The sequence below is a fragment of the Heterodontus francisci genome, chromosome 18 (assembly GCF_036365525.1).
Source record: "Heterodontus francisci isolate sHetFra1 chromosome 18, sHetFra1.hap1, whole genome shotgun sequence".
NCBI lineage: Eukaryota > Metazoa > Chordata > Chondrichthyes > Heterodontiformes > Heterodontidae > Heterodontus > Heterodontus francisci.
In genome coordinates this window covers 4,952,087-4,973,947 of record NC_090388.1, presented here as the reverse complement: position 1 = coordinate 4,973,947, position 21,861 = coordinate 4,952,087, and the positions used below count along the sequence as shown (strand labels likewise).

Genomic DNA, 21,861 nt, shown 5'->3' with positions numbered 1-21,861 from the left:
ACTGGCCTATCGTTTCCTGCTTTTTGTCTCCCTCCCTTCTTGAACAGGGGCGTCACATTAGCGGTTTTCCAATCCACGGGGACCCTCCCGGAGTCCAGTGAGTTCTGGAATATTTCGACCAATGCCTCCACTATCTCTGCAGCCACTTCCTTTAAAACCCTTAGATGTAGGCCATCAGGTCCTGGTGACTTTAGTCCCATTAGTTTGTCAAATACTTTGTCCCTTGTGATAGAGACTGTTACAAGATCTTTCCTCCCATTAGCTCCTTACTTATATGATATCTGTGGGATATTTATAGTGTCCTCACCATGAAGACCGATGCAAAATATTGCTTTAAATTATCTGCCATTTCCCTGTTCCCTGTTATCAATTTTCCAGTCGTATCCTCCCAAGGGTCCCACGCTCACTTTAGCTACTCTCTTTCTTTTTATATACCCATAGAAGTTCTTGCTGTTTGTTTTTATATTTCTTGCCAATTTACTTTCATAATCAATTTTCTCCCTCTTTATTAGCTTTTCAGTCATCCGCTGTTGGTTCCTAAAAAAATTCCCAATCCTCTGGCCTACCACTCGTTTTCACCGCTTTCTATGCCTTAGTTTTTGATTGGATACTCTCCTTGACCGCCTTTGTTAACCACGGGTGGTTCATCCTTCTCATCGAGTCCTTCTTTTTGACCGGGATAAATTTTTGCTGAGTGTTATGAAATATCTGCTTAAATGTCTACCACTGTTCATCCACTGAACTTCCCCTTAGTCTATTTCCCCAGCCCACTTTAGACAACTCTATCTTCATATCTCTGTAATTGCCCTTGTTTAAGTTGAAGACACTGGTTTGAGACCCGAGTTGCTCGCCCTCAAACTGAATTTAAAATTCTACCATGTTGTGATCGCTACCCCCTAGAGGATCCTTAACTACGATAGCGCTTATTAATCCGACCTCATTACACATTACTAGATCTAAAATAGCCTGTTCCCAGATAGGTTCTGCAACGTTTAGCTCTAAGTAACAATCCCTGATGCACTCTACTAATTTGTCTTCTATGTTACCTCTGCCAATCTGATTTGTCCAGTCAATATGCAGACTAAAATCACCCACAACAATTGTAGCGCCCTTCTTACATGCCTCCGTTATTTCCCGATTTATACTTTGTCCTGCAGTGAGGCAACTCTTTGGGGGCCTATAGACAACTCCCACCTGTGACTTCTTCCCCTTGCTATTCCTTATTTCCACCCAAACTGATTCCACATCACGATCTATTGCACCTATATCACTACTCACCACCGCACTGATACTTTCCTTTATTAACAAAGCTACCCACCTCCTTTTCCTTTTTGCCTATTTTTCCGGAACGTCGAATGCCCTTGAATATTGAATTCCCAGACTTGGTCACCCTGCAACCACGTCTCTGTAATAGCTATCAAGTCATATTCATTTATTTCTAATTGTGCTGTCAACTCATCTCTCTTGTTACAAATGCCGCATGCATTCAGATAAAGAGCCTTAAGTTGGTCTTCCTGCAGTCCATGTTGTGAAGATGCTCCAGCGATTCTGCTGGTGGTGGGGGATGGGGGGAGATGTTCCAGGATTTTGACCATGAGGGAACAGTGATATTTGTCCAAGTTGGGATGGTGTGTGACTTGGAGGGGAACTTGGATGTAGTTCCATGCACCTGCTGCCCTTGTTCTAGGTGGTGGAGATCGCAAGGTTGTAGAACGTACTGTTAGGAATGCTATTATTTTTATATTAGATTATGGGGACAATACAACATAGCGATTGCTGGCCTTTCAAACATACACGTGGAATAATTTCACTACGTGGACCTTTTCGAAGACCCAAGCTTTTATTTTTCTTCTAAAATAATGATCTACCCATTAAAAAAGAATACTTACGGTTCTGGTGTGTACATTGGTGACAATTTGTGTCGTATGTACTGCGTGGAATGAAACACACGGAAAGCAAGACCTGCCAGGAAATCCCGGGAGGACAGGAGACCAGCCACAGGACGCAGACGGAAACCTGTGCAAGCTTTAGACCATGAAATGAAAGGCAGGAGTCAGTTTCTGTTTCTGAAGCACATGCTCTTCAATTAGCAAGTAACAAAATGTAGCAATACCATAAAAATCTCCACGGTCCAGGCTTTCACCTTTGGAAGAATCAAGTTTTTTTTGTCACTTAAATTTACATAATTTGAACCTCACTGTCCACCGATGGTGACACTGTGTCTGTCAAAGGGCTGCAAATCACAAACTGTGATTTCATTGTGGACCCCTGGTAGAACATGTAATTGGAAAAGTCACCCTTTAGATACACAATCCTCCGTCAACCCTAGCTCATCCAAAACTCTGCTGCTTGTACCCTATCCCACACCAAGTCCCATTCACCCAACACCCCTGTGCTCACTGACCTACATGGGCTCCCAGTCTTCCAATGTCTCAATTTTAAAATTCTCCTCCTGGTGGTCAAATCCCTACATGGTTTCAACCCCTCCCTATCTCTGTAATCTCCCCCAGCCCCACAACCCTCCGAAATCTCTGCGTTCCAGCAATTCTGGCCTCCTGAACATCCCGACTTTTAATCGCTCCACCACTGGCAGTGTACCTTCAGCTAAGCCGTAAGCTCTGGAATTCCCTCCCTAAACCTCTCTACATCTCTACCTCTCTCTTTATGATGGTCCTTGAAACCTATCTCTTTAACCAAGCTTTTGGTCACCTGTCTTAGTATCTCCTTATGCGGCTTGGTTGTCAAATTTCTGTCTGATAATGCTCCTGTGAAAGGCCTTGGGATGGTTTTCTATGTTAAATGTGCTACATAAATGCAAATTCTTGCTTTTTTATTACTCACACTGTAAGAAGTTGGAGACGTCCTCAAGTTGGGGAATGTTATGCTCCCGATAGCCACAGTACTGCTCCAGCAGTGGAAACACACGGTTGTGTTCAAGACATGCATGCGTTGGGTAGAGTGTCTTCAGTTCTCGTAACACAATATTCCAGGTTTTCTTCTCATGCTCTGTGTACTCAACTCTGGGAATCACATCCCCACTGTGACAGGACAGAATGACAAATGTACATAACGCTAACATTAAAGATGCCATAAACACTGGAGCTGAGAGAGTGTAGCCCCCAGTTGCTGCAGTTCTTGCATGAATGATTAAAACACTTCTAGGAACATAGGAACACCAGGAGGCCATTCAGCCCCTCAAGCCTGCTCCATCATTCAACTTGATCATGGCTGATCTGAACTCCATTTACCTGCCTTTGCTTCATATCCCTCAATATCTTTAACCTACAAAAATCTATCAATCTCAGTTTTGAAAATTGCAATTGACTCTCAGCACCAACAGTTTTTGTGGGGAAGGAGTTCCTAGTTTCGACTACCGGAGGTGCTTCCTGTTATCACCATTCTAATTTAAGGTTATGCATGAGCAAATGAGCATTAACTCACTGGTTAAGATCTGTATGAAAATAGTGTGGGTGGCGTTCAGTGTCCAATCAAAAGTTCTATCCTGGTGCATCCAATAATTTTAGCCCTTAACTCAGACTCACATTACATAGGGAAAGCTATTTCATTTTTAAAAATCTTTCTGTCCAGTCAACTGTCTTTTGGTCTCTTTGTACTTTTCTGATTTTGTTTCTTCAATTATTAAGCTTCTTGGCTGGGATGCTTGTCCTCTTTCATCACATTCTGTCAATAGTCCTGTGGTTCAACTTAATCACCCGCCAACTCATCCTACCCAGAACTGTTTTCCAGCAATGGAACTGCTAACAGGTACAAGCTGATTGATGCTGTTATGAGGATTTCCATTTTTTGTATTAAAACTTGGGATTCTATATTTTTAAAAACTGAAAAGGATTTCAGTGGACATTGAGACATCTGGAGATCACTGAACTTTATTGATGCTTTTGGAAGGAAGGCAGGGTCAATGAGAGGTTCCTGGTTTTGACCAGTAAACAAATACTGGAAACCAGGTAATTTCAAGGAAACCAGCAGGGGGTTTGACCTCAGAGCTACCCTTTGTATGACGAGAGAGAATTTATGACTTAGCATGTGACTTGTTTCTGGAAGGTTTTGGTTTCACTTTGAACTGTTTAAAAGCCAGTGCGTTTGGACTAAAGCAGGCAATTGGAATTTGATTTTGACCTGCCTGGAGATCAGAAGAAGAACCAGACAAGTATTACCTCTCTGTAAAGAATCCTTGCTCTTGAAAAGCAAAAATTTGTATGAAATGGTACTATTGCCTCCTGCATTTTCGAAGAAACCCTGAATTTGCAGAAATCTTGCATCTTTAAAAAAGGACTTTTGCATCGAATGTGAGAACTGACACCTGTTGCTACACCCCTGATGGAAGACCTATGTGAAGCCTTCTACCATTGAAGTTCTTTGAACGCCTACCCATCACAGACTGTTCATTAACCTCGCCTGGAAAGACTTCGAGTGACATCCAACTATTCGACTTTGGAACACCTCACCAAACCGAAGAACTTCCTTCCAGATCAGGGCAGTCTAAGTTTTTTTTATTCCTTTTATTCCTATGAAACAGCTGTAAACCAAAATCACTTTTTTTCCCGGTTAACCAGTTTTTGGATGCATGAGGGCTAGGAAAAAATAAGGAGCTTTAATATTTCAATTCATGTATATATATATATATATACACACTTCATTATTGGCTAAGACTTGGTTTTATAATAAACGGTTAATTTTGTTTATTAAAGAAATCTGGTTGGTGTGCTTTATTCTGGGGACAAATAGAGTATCTAATTAGCTGTTTCGGTAAGTGGGAAAATTTATTGATATGCTGTGACGTACAAAGAACAAAGAACAAAGAACAGTACAGCACAGGAACAGGTCATTCGGCCCTCCAAGCCTGCACCAACTTGATGCCTGACTAAACTAAAACCTTCTGCACTTCCGGGGACCGTATTCCTCTATTCCCATCCTATTCATTTGTCAAGATGCCTGTTAAACGTCATTATCGTACTTGCTTCCACCACCTCCCCCGGCAGCAAGTTCCAGGCACTCACCACCCTCTGTGTAAAGAACTTGCCTCACACATCCCCTCTAAACTTTGCCCCTCTCACCTTAAACCTATGTCCCCTAGTAACTGACTCTTCCACCCTGGGAAAAAGCTTCTGACTATCCACTCTGTCCATGCCACTCATAACTTTGTAAACCTCTATCATGTCACCCCTCCACCTCTGTGGAGAAGTGGGACTGAATTAACAGTGCACACCTCCCACATTGGTCGTAACAATGTACTACAATGCCCTATCTTCCCGTTCAAGCCTTCCTTCTCTCACAACCCTCCTTTGTAAGTTAGACCTTGTTGTTCATTGGGACTAATGTCAGTTGCAGCATCTGGCATATGAAGGACAAACTTCAGGATCCAACTCGATAATGGCGCCTGTGCCGATCAGCCTTTCAGAGGGAAGGGCATGTAGCAAGAGCTGCACAGCATCCAGGCTTAGGTTGATAAGTGTCAAGTAATATTTGTGCCACACAAGTGCCAGACATTGACCATGTCCAACAAGAGAGACTCTGATATTCAATGGCTTTGCTATCGGTGAATCTCCCACTACCAACATCCTGAGGGTTACCATTGACCAGAAACTTAACTGGACCAGCCAAAAAAAAAATACTATGGTGCCAAGAGCAGGTCAGATGTTGGGAATTTTGCAGCGAATAAACTACCTCCTGACTCCCCAAAGAGTGTCTTTTGTTGACAAGGCACAAGTCAGGAATGTGGTGGAATACTCTGCATTTGCCTGGATGGGTGCAGCTCCAACAACACTCAAGAAGCTCAACACCATCCAGGACAAAGCAGCCCATTTGATTGGCACCCCAAACACCACCTTCAACATTCACTCCCTCCACCACCGACGCACAGTAGCAGCAGTGTGTACCATCTGCAAGATGCACTGCAGCAACTCACTAAGGCTCCTTCAACAGCACCTTACAAATCCAAGACCTTTACCACCTAGAAGGACAAGGGCAGGAGGCTCATGGGAACACCAACACCTGCAAGTTCCCCTCCAAGTCATACACCATTCTGACTTGTAACTACCTCGCCATTCCTTCACTGCGGCTGGGCTAACATCCTAGAACTCCCTCCCTAACAGCACTGTGGGTGTACCGACACAAAATGGACTGCAACGATTCAAGAAAGTGGCTCACCATCACCTTCTCAAGGGCAATTATGGATGGGCAATAAATGGTGGCCTATGATGTTCACATTCCATGAATGAATAAATTTTTATAAAATGCATATTGGAGCATTGGGCACAGAATTCAGCTTGCCTTGTTTGTGGCACTCCCAATTTTCTGACCATTATAGTTGCAACATCTAGAATGCTCCAAATCAGGCAAGTCAGCTTCAATCTTCAGTGCCCACTCAGGAAGAATACATTGGTACAGCACAGATTCACCAGACTGATATTGAGGCTGAATGTTTATGAGGACAGGCATTTGATACAGTGCTATACAACAGACTTGTGAGCAAAGTTTTAGCTCATGGAATAAAAGGGACGGTAGCAACATGGATAGGAAATCGGCTGAGTGACAGGAAACAAAGAGTCGTGGTTAATGGATATTTTTCGGGCTGGAGGAAGATTTGTAGTGGAGTTCCCCAGGGGTCAGTGTTGGGACCCTTGCTCTTCCTGATTTATATTAATCACCTAGACCTCAGTGTACAGGGCACAATTTCCAAATTTGCAGATGATACAAAACTTGGAAGCATTGTGAACTGTGAGAAGGATAGTACAGGACTTCAAAAGGACATAGACAAGTTGGTGGAATGGGCAGACAGGTGGCAGATGAAGTTCAATGTGGAAAAGTGTGAAGTGATTCACTTTGGTAGGAAGAACACAGAGAGACAATATAGAATAAAGGGTACAATTCTAAACGGGGTGCAGGAGCAGAGGGACCTGGGTGTATATGTGCATAAGTCATTGAAGGTGGCAGGACAGGTTGAGAGAGTGGTTAATAAAGCATACAGTATCCTGGGCTTTATTAATAGGGGCATAGAGTACAAGAGCAAGGAAGATATGTTACACTTGTTTAAGACACTAGTTCATCCTTCGCTGGAGTATTGTGTCCAATTCTGGGCGCCGCACTTTAGGAAAGGCGTGAGGACATTGGAGATAATACAGAAAAGATTCACGATAATGGTTCCAGGGATGAGGAACTTCACTTATGAAAATAGACGGGAGAAGTTGGGACTGTTTTCCTTGAAGGAGAGAGGCTGAGAGGAGATTTTATAGAGATAGTCAAAATCATGCGAGGTCTGGACAGAGTAGATAGGGAAAAACCGTTCCCACTCATGAAAGGATCGAGAACGAGAGGGCATTGATTTAAAAGAAGCAATGGCGACATGAGAAAAATCGTTTTCACGCAGCGAGTGTTTAGGACCTGGAATGTGCTACCAGAGACTGTGGTGGAGGCAGATTCAATCGAGGCCTTCAAAAGGGAATTAGATAGTTATCTGAAAAGGAAGAATGTGCAGGGTAACAGGGGGAAGATGGGGTAATGCCACTAGGTGAATTGCTCATTCGGAGAGCCAGTGCAGATATGATGGGCCGAATATCTTCCTTCTGTGCTGCAACATTTCTGTGAAGTTGCTAAAACTTGGCTTCTGTTCCTTTGAGTTTCAAACATTGAGGGGTTGTCTGATCGAGGTGTTTACAATGCTAAAGGAAGGAATTGGGCATATACAGGGAAACTAATTCCTCTGGTGGGCGAATCCAGAACAAGGAGCACAATTTTAAAATTAAAGTCAAGCCATTCAGGAGTGAAATCAGGAAGCAGTTTTTGACACAAAGGGCAGTAGAAATCTGGAACTCAGTCCCCCAAAAGGTTGTGGATGCTGAGGGTCAATTGGAGCTTTCAAAACTGAGATTGATAGATTTTTGTGTAAGGGAGCAAAGGCGGGTGAATGGAGTTGTGCTACAGATCGGCCATGATCTAATCGATTTGGGGAGCAGGGTCGAGGGGCTGAATGTCCTCCTCCTGTCCCAGTGTTTCTACACTCACTGGGAAATCACAGGTGGGCAGCTGGTGACTTCTGTCCATGAATATTATCACCTGGGCCAGGTGGAAGCCATTCGTCCCATTGTGTGTACTGTGAAAAACTAACATATCAAATTTACAGACAAGCCAAAAGGTTTCACAAGGAACTTTCACTTGGACAAAATGTCTAATTTAGTTCCTTTGGTTTAATTGCGAGGGGTGGGGAGAAGCGGGGGAGGGGAGGGGGGTGGGAGATGGTTGGTGGAATTGAAACTGCTCAGCACAGCTGTGACAGAATAAAATTGCAATAATAAGAGGTGAATTACATCAGTATCTGAAATGACTCATCATTATAATATTGTGTACAGTCCCCACTTAAATGTAAATTCTAACCTCTTCAATGTTATGATGAACATTGCTCAGAGCTGCACCATTCAGTGTTCAGGCCTTTGTAGTTAGGTCTGATAAAGCTGAGCAATTAGACAACAAAGGGTGCTTGCATAATAAATATATTTATAGGCACAGTTCCATTCACTTCTGCTAGTCAAAGGAGAAAAAGCACAGAAAATGTATTTGGGATGCTGGGTTAGCTATTTACAAGCATTTTATTATAGAATCAGAGAATCTTCCAGCACAGAAGGAGGCCATTCAGCCCAACGTACCTGTGCCGGCTCTCTGAAAGAGCTGTCCAATTAGTCCCACTCCTCTTTTCCCATAGCCCTGTAAATTTTCTCCCCTTCAAGTATTTATCCAATTTTACCCTTGTGAAAGTTATTATTGAATCTTCTTCCAACATCCTTTCAGGCAGCACATTCCAGATTGTAACAACCCGCTGTGTAAAAGAAAAAGATACCCCTCATTTCCCTTCTGTTTCTTTCGCCTATTCTCTTCAATCTGTGCCCTCTGGTTATCAGCCCTCCTGCCAGTGGAAACAGTTTCTCCTTATTTACTCTATCCAAAGCCCTTCATGTACCCGTTATTCAGTATAATCAGAGAGGCAAAGTTTCATTGGCTTCTGTTGTACTCACTGTCGATAGTTGTATGCAATGTCTGCAAACTCCTTCCTGCGAGCTCGATACACTGGGTCTGTAAAACCCTGAAAATGTAAAAACAATAGGAAAAGCTCAGACTCTCAGTCTATCATTGAAATGGCAGGCTCAGTAACTGAGGCTGCATGTTTCATCGACACATTTGTAACTGCAGGTCCGGATATACATTCAGAGTGATCAGGCACTGTGTAATTTAGCAAATGCATAATGATTATGTTGTCGATATGAAAAGGATACCCCTTTTTAAAACCTAATGCATCTTGGTTAAGAAGAGTAATTATATCTTATTATATTACCTCAATTACACTCTAATAGCAGCAATTTGTACTGCACTGGCAAAACTCCACAACCTTAATCATGAAAAGCAACTTATCTCACAATCTACAGCTGCCTGTAATTTGCATTTGTGTATGTGTGTGTGTGTGTGTGTGTGTGTGTGTGTGTGTGTGTGTGTTTTTATATCTGTGTGTCTGTGTGCATGTAGCTATGTATGTACATATTTATATCTATCTGTGTTTGTCTGTGTGCATCTGTGTGTATATATCTGTGTGCATGTCTATGTATGTCTGTGTGTGCATCTTTCTGTGTGTGTCTGTGTGTGTGTGTGTCAGTGTGTCTGTCTGTGTGTGTGTCTCTGTGTGTGTCTATGTGTGTCTGTGTGTCTGTCTGTGTGTGTGTCTCTGTGTGTGTCTATGTGTACATATCTATGTGCATGTCTATCTGTGCCTGTGTACGCATCTATCTGTGTGTGTGTCTGTGTCTGTGTGTCTGTGTGTGTGTCAGTGCATGCATCTAACTGTGTGTGTATAAGAGCAAGTCGGGGTTGTGAGGAGCACCATGGGAGAGGCCCCAAGGATTTAAACTGAAGCACGGCAGCGCAGCAGTAGAGAGAGGAACAGCACAGTGGAGAACAATCGAAAAGTAATGTCACAGCACAAGAAGGGGTAGCGGGGAATCCAAAATCCCTGGTGTAAGGGAGTGCGAGGTGATTGGTGAGTGTTGTTTTTTGTCCAGATCAGGGACAGGTCTTAAGTTTATTTCTGGTAAGTTTCGATAGGATGCTAATAAATAGAGGCATGGCAGGGCACCTCACTCCAGTAAATGCACATCCTTTTCCATGTGGGAACTGCAGGACATTTCTCATGCCCTGACCAACCACATATGCAGGAAGCATCGTCAGCTGAAGGAGCTCGAGCTCCGGTTTTTGGAAGCTGTGATCGATGTGGATAATGTGTTTCAGGAAGTGGTCACCCTGCAGTTTTGAGTGTGAAGGCGGAGAGGGAATGGGTGGACACCAGACAGACAAGGAGGACCAGGCAGATAGTGCAGGAGTCCCCTGAGTCCATCTCACTCTCCAACCACTGGCGAGAGTAATGGGTCCTCTGGGGAGTGCAGCCAGAGCCAAGTCTACGGCACCACAGGTGGCTCAGCTGCGCAGAGAGGAAGGAGAAAGGTCAGAAAAGCAATAAGGGTTTCTATAGTTAGGGGAATAAACAGCTGTTTCTGTGGCTACAGATATGATTCCAGGATGGTAGGTGGCCTTTCCTGATGTCAGGATCAAGGATGTTACTGAGTGGCTGCACAACCCTCTGAGGGGGGGTGGTCGATGACCAGCCCGCGGTCATGGTCCATATCAATACCAAGAACATAGGTAGAAAGAGGGATGAGGTTCTGCAGGTAGATTTTAGGAAGGTAGGAAAGAAATTATTAAGCAGGATCTCAAAGACAATAATCTCTGGATTACTCCCAGTGCCCCCCCCCCCCACTATTGAGTATAGAAATAGAAGGGTACAGCAGCTGAATGCATGGCTGGAGAAATGGTGCAGGAGGGAGGACTTTAGATTCCTAGGCATTGGGACCAGTGCAGGGGGGATGGGACCTGTAGAAGCTGGACAGGATGCACCTCAAAAGGGCTGGGACCAATATCATGGCAGAGAGATTTACCAGTGCTGTTAGGAAGGGTTTAAACTAGCTTGGCAGAGGGATGGGAACCTGAGCGTAGATTCAGAAGGGAGAAAAGCAAAGTGGGAAATGGAAGGCAGAAAATTAGTAAGCGAGTGTGGAAGGCTAGAAAATAGATAACAAAGGAATTATTCAGTGATTAATGATATTTGCTACAATGCAAGGATTCTAGTGAATAAGGCAATGAGCTGTGGGCACAGATAGGTACTTGGAAGTATGAGATAGCCATTATTGAGACATGACTTCAAGAAATAACAGCTCAACATTCCTGGTTACAGTTTTCAGACGACATGGAGAAGGGGATTAAAAAGGATGGGGGGGGCCTCACAATATTGATTAAAGGAACAATTATAGCTGTGAGGAGGGATGATGTTCGAAGGATCATCAAATGAGGCTATATGTGCTGAAATTAAGAACAAAAAGGGGCAACCACACTGCTGGGAATAGACTATAGACCTTCAAACAGTCAGAGGGAGATAGAAAAGCAAATATGTAGGCAAATTGCTGAGAAGTGCATAAAAATTAGGGCAATAATTGTAGGGACCTTCAATTACCCTAATATTAACTTGGATAGAATCAGTGAGAAGGCATAGAGGTTGCAGAATTCTTAAACTTCATTCAGGAGAAAATTTTTAGCCAGTCCGTAGCAAGTCCGCCAAAAGAAGGGGCAGTGCTGGGCTTAGTTTTAGAAAATGAAGCTGGGCAGGTGGAACGGGTATCAGTAGGAGACCATTTTAGTAGCCAAAACCCTCATCGCATTTAAAAAGTATTTGGATATGTACTTGAAGTGTTGAAGAACCTACAAAGCACTTCGTTTGTGTGAAGAACTGCTCCTGACATCACCCCTGAACAGCCTCGTTCTACTTGTAAGGTGATGCCCCCTTGTTCTGGATTTCTCCGTCAGTGGAAATAATTTCCCTCTATTCTACATTGCCAACTCAATGCACGTCAATACTATGCAAGGTTGTTTTACACTACACTGATGACAAATACAATAATTTACAAGTTGCTAGTTTCCATTACATTAGAGGGTGGAGCACTACCTAGAACTGTACTCCAGGGAAAATGGTGTCACTGAGACCACCCTCAATGCAGCCCAGTCTCTGCCTGTCATGGATGAGCTGGACAAACAGCCAACAAAATCGGAACTCAGTGATGCCATTGATTCTCTAGCCAGTGGAAAAGCCCCTGGGAAGGACAGCATTACCCCTGAAATAATCAAGAGTGCCAAGCCTGCTATACTTTCAGCACTCTACGAACCGCTTTGCCTGTGCTGGGACGAGGGAGCAGTACCACAGGACATGCACGATGCCAATATCATCACCCTCTATAAGAACAAGGGTGACCGCGGTGACTGCAACAACTACCGTGGAATCTCCCTGCTCAGCATAGTGGGGAAAGTCTTCGCTCGAGTCGCTTTAAACAGGCTGCAGAAGCTGGCTGAGCGTGTCTACCCTGAGGCACAGTGTGGCTTTCGAGCAGAGTGATCCACCATTGACATGCTGTTCTCCCTTCGCCAGCTACAGGAGAAATGCCGTGAACAACAGATGCCCCAGAAAACGTTGCTTTCATTGATCTCACCAAAGCCTTTGACCTCGTCAGCAGACGTGGTCTCTTCAGACTACTAGCAAAGATCGGATGTTCACCAAAGCTACTAAGCATCACCTCATTCCATGACAATATGAAAGGCACAATTCAGCATAGCGGCGCCTCATCAGAGCCCTTTCCTATCCTGAGTGGCGTGAAACAGGGCTGTGTTCTCGCATCTACACTGTTTGGGATCTTCTTCTCACTGCTGCTCTCACATGCGTTCAAGTCTTCAGAAGAAGGAATTTTCTCCACACAAGATCAGGGGGCAGGTTGTTCACCCTTGCCCGTCTAAGAGCGAAGACCAAAGTACGAAAGTCCTCATCAGGGAACTCCTCTTTGCTGACGATGCTGCTTTAACATCTCACACTGAAGAGTGCCTGCAGAGACTCATCGACAGGTTTGCGGCTGCCTGCAACGAATTTGGCCTAACCATCAGCCTCAAGAAAACGAACATCATGGGACAGGATGTCACTAATGCTCCATCCATCAATATCGGCGACCACGCTCTGGAAGTGGTTCAAGAGTTCACCTGCGTAGGCTCAACTATCACCAGTAACCTGTCTCTCGATGCAGAAATCAACAAGCGCATGGGAAAGGCTTCCACTAATATGTCCAGACTGGCCAAGAGAGTGTGGGAAAATGGCGCACTGACACAGAACACAAAAGTCCGAGTGTATCTAGCCTGTGTCCTCAGTACCTTGCTCTATGGCAACGAGGCCTGGACAACGTATGTCAGCCAAGAGCGACGTCTCAATTCATTCCATCTTCGCTGCCTCCGGAGAATCCTTGGCATCAGGTGGCAGGACCGTATCTCCAACACAGAAGTCCTTGAGGCAGCCAACATCTATATACACCCTACTGAGCCAGCATATACACCATACTGAGCCAGCGGCGCTTGAGATGGCTTGGCCATGTGAGCCACATGGAAGATGGCAGGATCCCCAAGGACACATTGTTCAGCGAGCTGGTCACTGGTATCAGACCCACCGGCCGTCTATGTCTCCGCTTTAAAGACGTCTGCAAACGCGACATGAAATCCTGTGACATTGATCACAAGTCGTGGGAGTCAGTTGCCAGCGTTCGCCAGAGCTGGCGGGCAGCCATAAAGACGGGGCTAAAATGTGGCGAGTCGACGAGACTTAGCAGTTGGCAGGAAAAAAGACAGAGCCAACTGTGTAACAGCCCCAGCAGCCAATATTATCTGCAGCGCCTGTGGAAGAATCTGTCACTCTAGTATTGGCCTGTATAGCCACTCCAGGCGCTGCTTCACAAACCACTGGCCACCTCTAGGTGCTTACCCATTGCCTCTCGAAACAAGGAGGCCAAAGAAGAAGAGGTAACAGTGGGCGTTGGGAGAATGTCAATTCCTGAATGGTTTGCTCGCTCATGTGGTAGCTCATAGAATATGGCGTGACCAGTAACAGAAAGAAAAGGAAGACCTTGCATTTATATAATCACCTCAGGATGTCCCAAAGCACATTACAACCAATGAAGGACTTTAGAAGTGTAGTCACTTTTTGAATACAGGAAACGTGGTAGCCAATTTGCACACGGTTAGCTCCCACAAGCAGCAATGTGATAATGACTAGATAATCTGTTCTAGTGCTATTGATTAAGGGATAAATATTGGTCAAGACACTAGGGAGAATGCTCTGTTCTTCTTCGAAATAGTTTTGACATTTTATTTTTGGTTTTTCAGTAGATTTGTTGGGATTTTAGAATAGTGGGAATGGAGGTTAAGGCAGTTGTATGTTCCTCCTGCAGAATGTGGGAGGTAAGGGTCGCCAAGAGTGTCCCTGCTGACTGCATCTGCGGGAAGTGCACCCAACTCCAGCTCCTCGAGAACCGCGTTAGGGAACTGGAGCTGGAGCTGGATGAACTTCGGATCATTCGGGAGGCGGAGGGGGTTATTGAGAGGAGTTATGGGGAGGTAGTCGCACCTCAGGTAAAAGAAGTAGGTAGATGGGTTACCGTCAGGGGAAGGAGAGGGAACCAGCAGGCAGTGCAGGGATCCCCTGTGGCCGTTTCCCTCAACAGGTATACCGTTTTGGATACTGTTGCGGGGGACGACTTACCAGGGGTAAGCAATGGGGTACAGGTCTCTGGCACAGAGTCTGTCCCTGTTGCTCAGAAGGGAAGGGGGAAGAGGAGCAGAGCATTAGTCATTGGGGACTCCATAGTTAGGGGAACAGATAGGAGGTTCTGTGGGAACGAGAGAGACTCACGGTTGGTGTGTTGCCTCCCAGGTGCCAGGGTTCGTGATGTCTCGGATCGTGTTTTTGGGATCCTTAAGGGGGAGGGGGAGCAGCCCCGTGGTCCACATAGGCACCAACGACATAGGTAGGAAGAGAGATGGGGATTTAAGACAGAAATTCAGGGAGCTAGGGTGGAAGCTTAGAGCGAGAACAAACAGAGTTGTTATCTCTGGGTTGTTGCCCGTGCCACGTGATAGCGAAGCGAGGAATAGGGAGAGAGAGGAGTTGAACACGCGGCTGCAGGGATGGTGTAGGAGGGAGGGTTTTGGTTTCCTGGATAATTGGGGCTCTTTCTGGGGTAGGTGGGACCTCTACAAACAGGATGGTCTTCACCTGAACCAGAGGGGTACCAATATCCTGGGGGGGAGATTTGCTAGTGCTCTTCGGGGGGGTTTAAACTAATTCAGCAGGGGGATGGGAACCTAAATTGTAGTTCCAGTGTACAGGATGTTGAGAGTAGTGAGGTCAGGGATAAGGTTACAAGGATGCAAGAGGGTACTGGCAAGCAAGAACCTGGTTTAAAGTGTGTCTACTTCAACGCCAGGAGCATCCGGAATAAGGTGGGTGAGCTTGCAGCATGGGTTGGTACCTGGGATCTCGATGTAGTGGCCATTTTGGAGACATGGGTAGAGCAGGGGCAGGAATGGATGTTGCAGGTTCCGGGATTTAGATGTTTCAGTAAGAACAGAGAAGATGGTAAAAGAGGGGGGGGGTGTGGCATTGTTAATCAAGGAGAGTATTACAGCGACAGAAAGGACGTTTGAGGACTCGTCTACTGAGGTAGTCTGGGCCGAGGTTAGAAACAGGAGAGGAGAGGTCACCCTGTTGGGAGTTTTCTATAGACCTCCAAATAGTTCCAGAGATGTAGAGGAAAGGATAGCGAAGATGATTCTCGACAGGAGCGAGAGTAACAGGGTAGTTGTTATGGGGGACTTTAACTTTCCAAATATTGACTGGAAATACTATAGTTCGAGTACTTTAGATGGGTCAGTTTTTGTCCAGTGTGTGCAGGAGGGTTTTCTGACACAGTATGGAGACAGGCCAACCAGGGGCGATGCCACATTGGATTTGGTACTGGGTAATGAACCTGGCCAGGTGTTAGATTTAGATGTAGGTGAGCACTTTGGTGATAGTGATCACAATTCGGTTAGGTTTACCTTAGCGATGGGCAGTGACAGGTATATACCGCAGGGCAAAAATTATAGCTGGGGGAAAGGAAATTATGATGCGATTAGGCAAGATTTAGGATGCGTAGGATGGGGAAGGAAACTGCAGGGGATGGGAACAATCGAAATGTGGAGCTTATTCAAGGAGCAGCTACTGCGTGTCCTTGATAAGTATGTACCTGTCAGGCAGGGAGGAAGTTGTCGAGCGAGGGAGCCGTGGTTTACTAAAGAAGTTGAAGCGCTTGTCAAGAGGAAGAAGAAGGCTTATGTTAGGATGAGACGTGAAGGCTCAGTTAGGGCGCTTGAGAGTTACAAGCTAGCCAGGAAGGATCTAAAGGGAGAGCCAAGAAGAGCAAGGAGAGGACACAAAGAACAAAGAACAAAGAACAAAGAAAATTACAGCACAGGAATAGGCCCTTCGGCCCTCCAAGCCTGCGCCGATCCAGATCCTCTATCTAAACATGTCGCCTATTTTCTAAGGGTCTGTATCTCTTTTCTTCCTGTCCATTCATGTATCTGTCTAGATACATCTTAAAAGACGCCATCGTGCCCGCATCTACCACCTCCGCTGGCAACGCGTTCCAGGCACCCACCACCCTCTGCGTAAAGAACTTTCCACGCATATCCCCCCTAAACCTTTCCCCTTTCACTTTGAACTCGTGTCCTCTAGTAATTGAATCCCCCACTCTGGGAAAAAGCCTCTTGCTATCCACCCTGTCTATACCTCTCATGATTTTGTACACCTCAATCAGGTCCCCCCTCAACCTCCGTCTTTCTAATGAAAATAATCCTAATCTACTCAACCTCTCTTCATAGCTAGCGCCCTCCATACCAGGCAACATCCTGGTGAACCTCCTCTGCACCCTCTCCAAAGCATCCACATCCTTTTGGTAATGTGGTGACCAGAACTGCACGCAGTATTCCAAATGTGGCCGAACCAAAGTCCTATACAACTGTAACATGACCTGCCAACTCTTGTACTCAATACCCCGTCCGATGAAGGAAAGCATGCCGTATGCCTTCTTGACCACTCTATTTACCTGCGTTGCCACCTTCAGGGAACAGTGGACCTGAACACCCAAATCTCTCTGGACATCAATTTTCCCCAGGACTTTTCCATTTACACGAGAAGTCATTGGCGGATAGGATCAGGGAAAACCCTAAGGCTTTCTATAGGTATATCAGGAATAAAAGAATGACTAGAGTTAGATTAGGGCCAATCAAGGATAGTCGTGGGAAGTTGTGTGTGGAATCAGAGGAGATAGGGGAAGTGTTAAATGAATATTTTGCGTCACTATTTACAGTAGAGAAAGAAAATGTTGTCGAGGAGAATACTGAGATTCAGGCTGCTAGGCTAGATGGGATTGAGGTTCACAAGGAGGAGGTGTTATCAATTTTGGAAAGTGTGAAAATAGATAAGTCCCCTGGGCCAGATGGTATTTATCCTAGGATTCTCTGGGAAGCTAGGGAGGAGATTGCAGAGCCTTTGTCCTTGATCTTTATGTCGTCACTGTCGACAGGAATAGTGCCGGAAGACTAGAGGATAGCAAATGTTGTCCCCTTGTTCAAGAAGGGGAGTAGAGACAGCCCTGGTAATTATAGACCTGTGAGCCTTACTTCGGTTGTGGGTAAAATGTTGGAAAAGGTTATAAGAGACAGGATTTATAATCATCTTGAAAAGAATAAGTTCATTAGCGATATTCTGCACGGTTTTGTGAAGGGTAGGTCGTGCCTCACAAACCTTATTGAGTTTTTCGAGAAGGTGACCAAACAGGTGGATGAGGGTAAAGCAGTGGATGTGGTGTATATGGATTTCAGTAAGGCGTTTGATAAGGTTCCCCATGGTAGGCTATTGCAGAAAATACGGAAGTATGGAGTTGAAGGTGATTTAGAGCTTTGGATCAGAAATTGGCTAGCTGAAAGAAGACAGAGGGTGGTGGTTGATGGCAAATGTTCATCCTGGAGTTTAGTTACTAGTGGTGTACCGCAAGGATCTGTTTTGGGGCCACTGCTGTTTGTCATTTTTATCAATGACCTGGAAGAGGGTGTAGAAGGGTGGGTTAGTAAATTTGCGGATGACACTAAGGTCGGTGGAGTTGTGGATAGTGCCGAAGGATGTTGTAGGGTTCAGAGGGACATAGATAGGCTGCAGAGCTGGGCTGAGAGATGGCAAATGGAGTTTAATGCGGAAAAGTGCGAGGTGATTCACTTTGGAAGGAGTAACAGGAATGCAGAGTACTGGGCTAATGGGAAGGTTCTTGGTAGTGTAGATGAACAGAGAGATCTTGGTGTCCAGGTGCATAAATCCCTGAAGGTTGCTACCCAGGTTAATAGGGCTGTTAAGAAGGCATATGGTGTGTTAGCTTTTATTAGTAGGGGGATCGAGTTTCGGAGCCACGAGGTCATGCTGCAGCTGTACAAAACTCTGGTGAGACCGCAGCTGGAGTATTGCATGCAGTTCTGGTCACCGCATTATAGGAAGGATGTGGAAGCTATGGAAAGGGTGCAGAGGAGATTTACTAGGATGTTGCCTGGTATGGAGGGAAGGTCTTACGAGGAAAGGCTGAGGGACTTGAGGTTGTTTTCGTTGGAGAGAAGGAGGAGGAGAGGTGACGTAATAGAGGCATATAAGTTAATCAGAGGGTCAGATAGGGTGGATAGTGAGAGTCTTTTTCCTCGGATGGTGATGGCAAACACGAGGGGACATAGCTTTAAGTTGAGGGGTGATAGATATAGGACAGATGTCAGAGGTAGTTTCTTTACTCAGAGAGTAGTAGGGGCGTGGAACGCCCTGCCTGCAACAGTAGTAGACTCGCCAACTTTAAGGGCATTTAAGTGGTCATTGGATAGACATATGGATGAAAATGGAATAGTGTAGGTCAGATGGTTTCACAGGTCGGCGCAACATCGAGGGCCGAAGGGCCTGTACTGCGCTGTAATGTTCTAATTCTAATTCTAATTCTAAGAAATAGTGCTATAGGATCTTTCATGTCCATCTGAGAGAGCAAATGGGGCCTCAGTCTAATGTCCTTTTCCAAAAGTAAGCACTTTCTACATTGCAGCACTCCCTCCACATGAACCTGCTCCCAACCTTACTTAATTTGCATCTCATAATGTGGTTTATTTTCCTGAAATAACGTCCTTACAGGATGGTCAGCATCAAGCTCCGCCCCATAGCTCAGGATCTGATTTGCAAATCTGTCCAAATCTTGAATTGTCCGAGGAAACCAAGGAACTGGAAAAGGAAAAAAAGAGAAAACAAGGAGTTTTTTTTGTTAACATTATTCCTGCACAGAAATATAATTTATCCATTTGGAACAAGATCTTCAGACATTAGGTCTATATTATTCGTCTGGTTCTTTTCACAGTCCTACCCTCGAGACTCTCGAAAGTCTAAATGATGAGCCACCAAAAAAGAATAAGCAGTAATAAAGAAAGATTTGCATTTATATATTTCACATCCTCAGGAGGTTCCAAAGCATTTTACAGCCAATGAAGTACCTTTGAACTGTAATCTTTGTTATAATGTAGGAAACAGGACAGCCGGTTTGCACACAGCAAACATTCACAAGCAACAAAGTGTTACTGATCAGATAACCTGTTTTAGTGATGTCAATTGAAGGATAATTATTGACGAGGACACTGGGGTGAACTCCACTGCTTTTCTCTGAATCAGTTAAGATCTTTTATGTCCACCCAAGAGAGCAGACAGGGTTACAGTTTAATATCTTATCCAAAAGATGACACCTCTGACAAAACAGCACTCCCTCAGTACCTCACTGGAGTGTCAGCCTAGATTTAGTGCTCAAGCCACTGGAGTGGGACTTAAACTCACAACCATCTGACTCAGAGCTGAGAGTGCTACCAACTGAGCCAAGGCTGACACAATAATGTACAGTGGAGTGCTGAGTCGACAACAACACCTTGCATTTATCTCGCACCTTTAACATCGTAAAACGTCTTAAGACAATTTGCAGGAGGGATCATCAAACAAAAATTTGACACAGAGCCACAGAAAGAGATGTCAGCACAGGTGACGAAAAGCTTTGCCATCGAGGTAGATTTTAAGGTGCATCTTAAAGACGGAGAGAGAGATAGAGAGGCAGAGAGATTTAGGTAGGGAATTCCAGTAATCCATTTCCTAAACCTCTCCGCCTCTCCCTCCTCCTTTAAGGCGCTCTTTAAAACCTACCCCTTTGACCAAGCTTTTGGTCACCTGATTTACTATTTCCTTATGTGTCTCGGTGTCATATCTTGTTTTATAAAGGCCCTGTGAAGCGTCTTGGGACCTTTTATTATGTAATGGCGCTATATAAATCCAAGTAGTTGTTGTTTTCTGGGCTCGTGCATGAAAAATGTATGTAATGGAGTCAGAATCATACAGCACAGGAGGAGGCCATTCAGCCCATTGATCCTGTGCCAGTTCTTTGAAAGAACTATCCAATTAGACTCATTCGTCTGCTCTTTCCCTGTTGCCCTGCAATTATTTCCTTTTTCAAGTATTTATCTAATTTCATTTTGAAAGTTTCTGTTGAATCTGCTTCCACCGCTCTTTCAGGCAGTGGATTACAGATCACAACAGCTCGGTGCCTAAAAGAATTTACTCCTCATCTCCCCACCACAGTTCTTTTGCCAATTACCTTAAATCTATGTCCTCTGGTTACTCACCCTCCTGCCGCTGGAAAGAGTTTCTCTTTATTTACGCTATCAAAACCACTTCATGACTTTGACCATCTCTATTAAATTTTCTGTTAATGGAGTGATGGATGATGATGTATTTGGGGATGATTGGTCATCCTTTATTGCTCCCGATTGAATATCATTCCATTGAAGATGAAAATCTCGTGCAGTGTGTCTATACACTTGTAGATCACCGTTCTTCAGTTCCGCTGAGAATTTTACCATTTAGGGTACGGTCCCGTATATCAATATAAAATAGTCACCAAGAAATCCAATAGGAAATTCAGAAGAAACTTCTTTACCCAGAGAGTGGCGCGAATGTGGAACTCGCTATCACAGGGAGTGGTTGAATCATATAGATGCATTTAAGGGGAATCTAGATAAGCATATGAGGGAAAAGAGGTTTTTGCTGATAGGGTGAGATGAGGAAGGATGGGAGGAGGCTCAAATGGACAAAAACATCATCATGGACTGGTTGGGCTAAATGGGCTGTTTTTGTGCTGTATATCTTATGCAATTCTCTGTTGCTTTGCTGCACTGGTCCGTGCCCTCCTGTAATCCCCTTCATTTTTTCCTGAACGTTTGCCTAATTTTGTATCAAATTTTGATGTTATTCCATCTGTACCCATGTCTGCTTCTGGAGAACAAGAACAATCACAGCACAGATCCCTGGGGATATCACCATTCACCTCCCGCTAATTGGAGAATCATCATTTGCCTCTCCTTTCTGGGGCTAAACAACCACATAACTAGTCAGGTGGTGCAAGCCAAGATTAACCCCTCAGTGTTTGATGAAAGAGGTGGATGTTTGGTTGCACTTGTAGCAAACATGTTTTAACTGATTAATGAGTTATGGTCATACAAACACACGTGCACCCACGCATGCACAGATACACATACTCACGCATACATGCACACACTTATGCATGTACACACTCACACACACATGTACGCGCAGAGACACGCATTCACACACTCACAGATGCAAACACAAAGATACACCAACCAACTAAGCATGTTCATCTGTAGATGTGTGTCTACGCAAAACTTAATTAGTGACTGACTCTAAAATCTAATGAAACAATTTTAACTTATTCATGGGAAATCCAATTGCTCAGCAGATGGATGGACAGTGCAGGGATATTGCTACAATTTAACCCC

General features: G+C 44.7%; 1 protein-coding gene across 1 annotated transcript in view; it reads right to left on the bottom strand.

Moving 5' to 3' along the window:
- pah (phenylalanine hydroxylase) overlaps positions 1 to 21,861 on the bottom strand; it is a 97,057-nt gene that overhangs the window by 36,278 nt on the left and 38,918 nt on the right. The window contains exons 4-7 of the mRNA XM_068050140.1: positions 19,167 to 19,255; positions 9,027 to 9,094; positions 2,842 to 3,038; positions 1,890 to 2,025 (exon numbers count right to left, since the gene is read on the bottom strand). Coding sequence (XP_067906241.1) covers positions 1,890 to 2,025; positions 2,842 to 3,038; positions 9,027 to 9,094; positions 19,167 to 19,255 — 490 coding nt within the window. The remainder of the gene's footprint in view (positions 1 to 1,889; positions 2,026 to 2,841; positions 3,039 to 9,026; positions 9,095 to 19,166; positions 19,256 to 21,861) is intronic.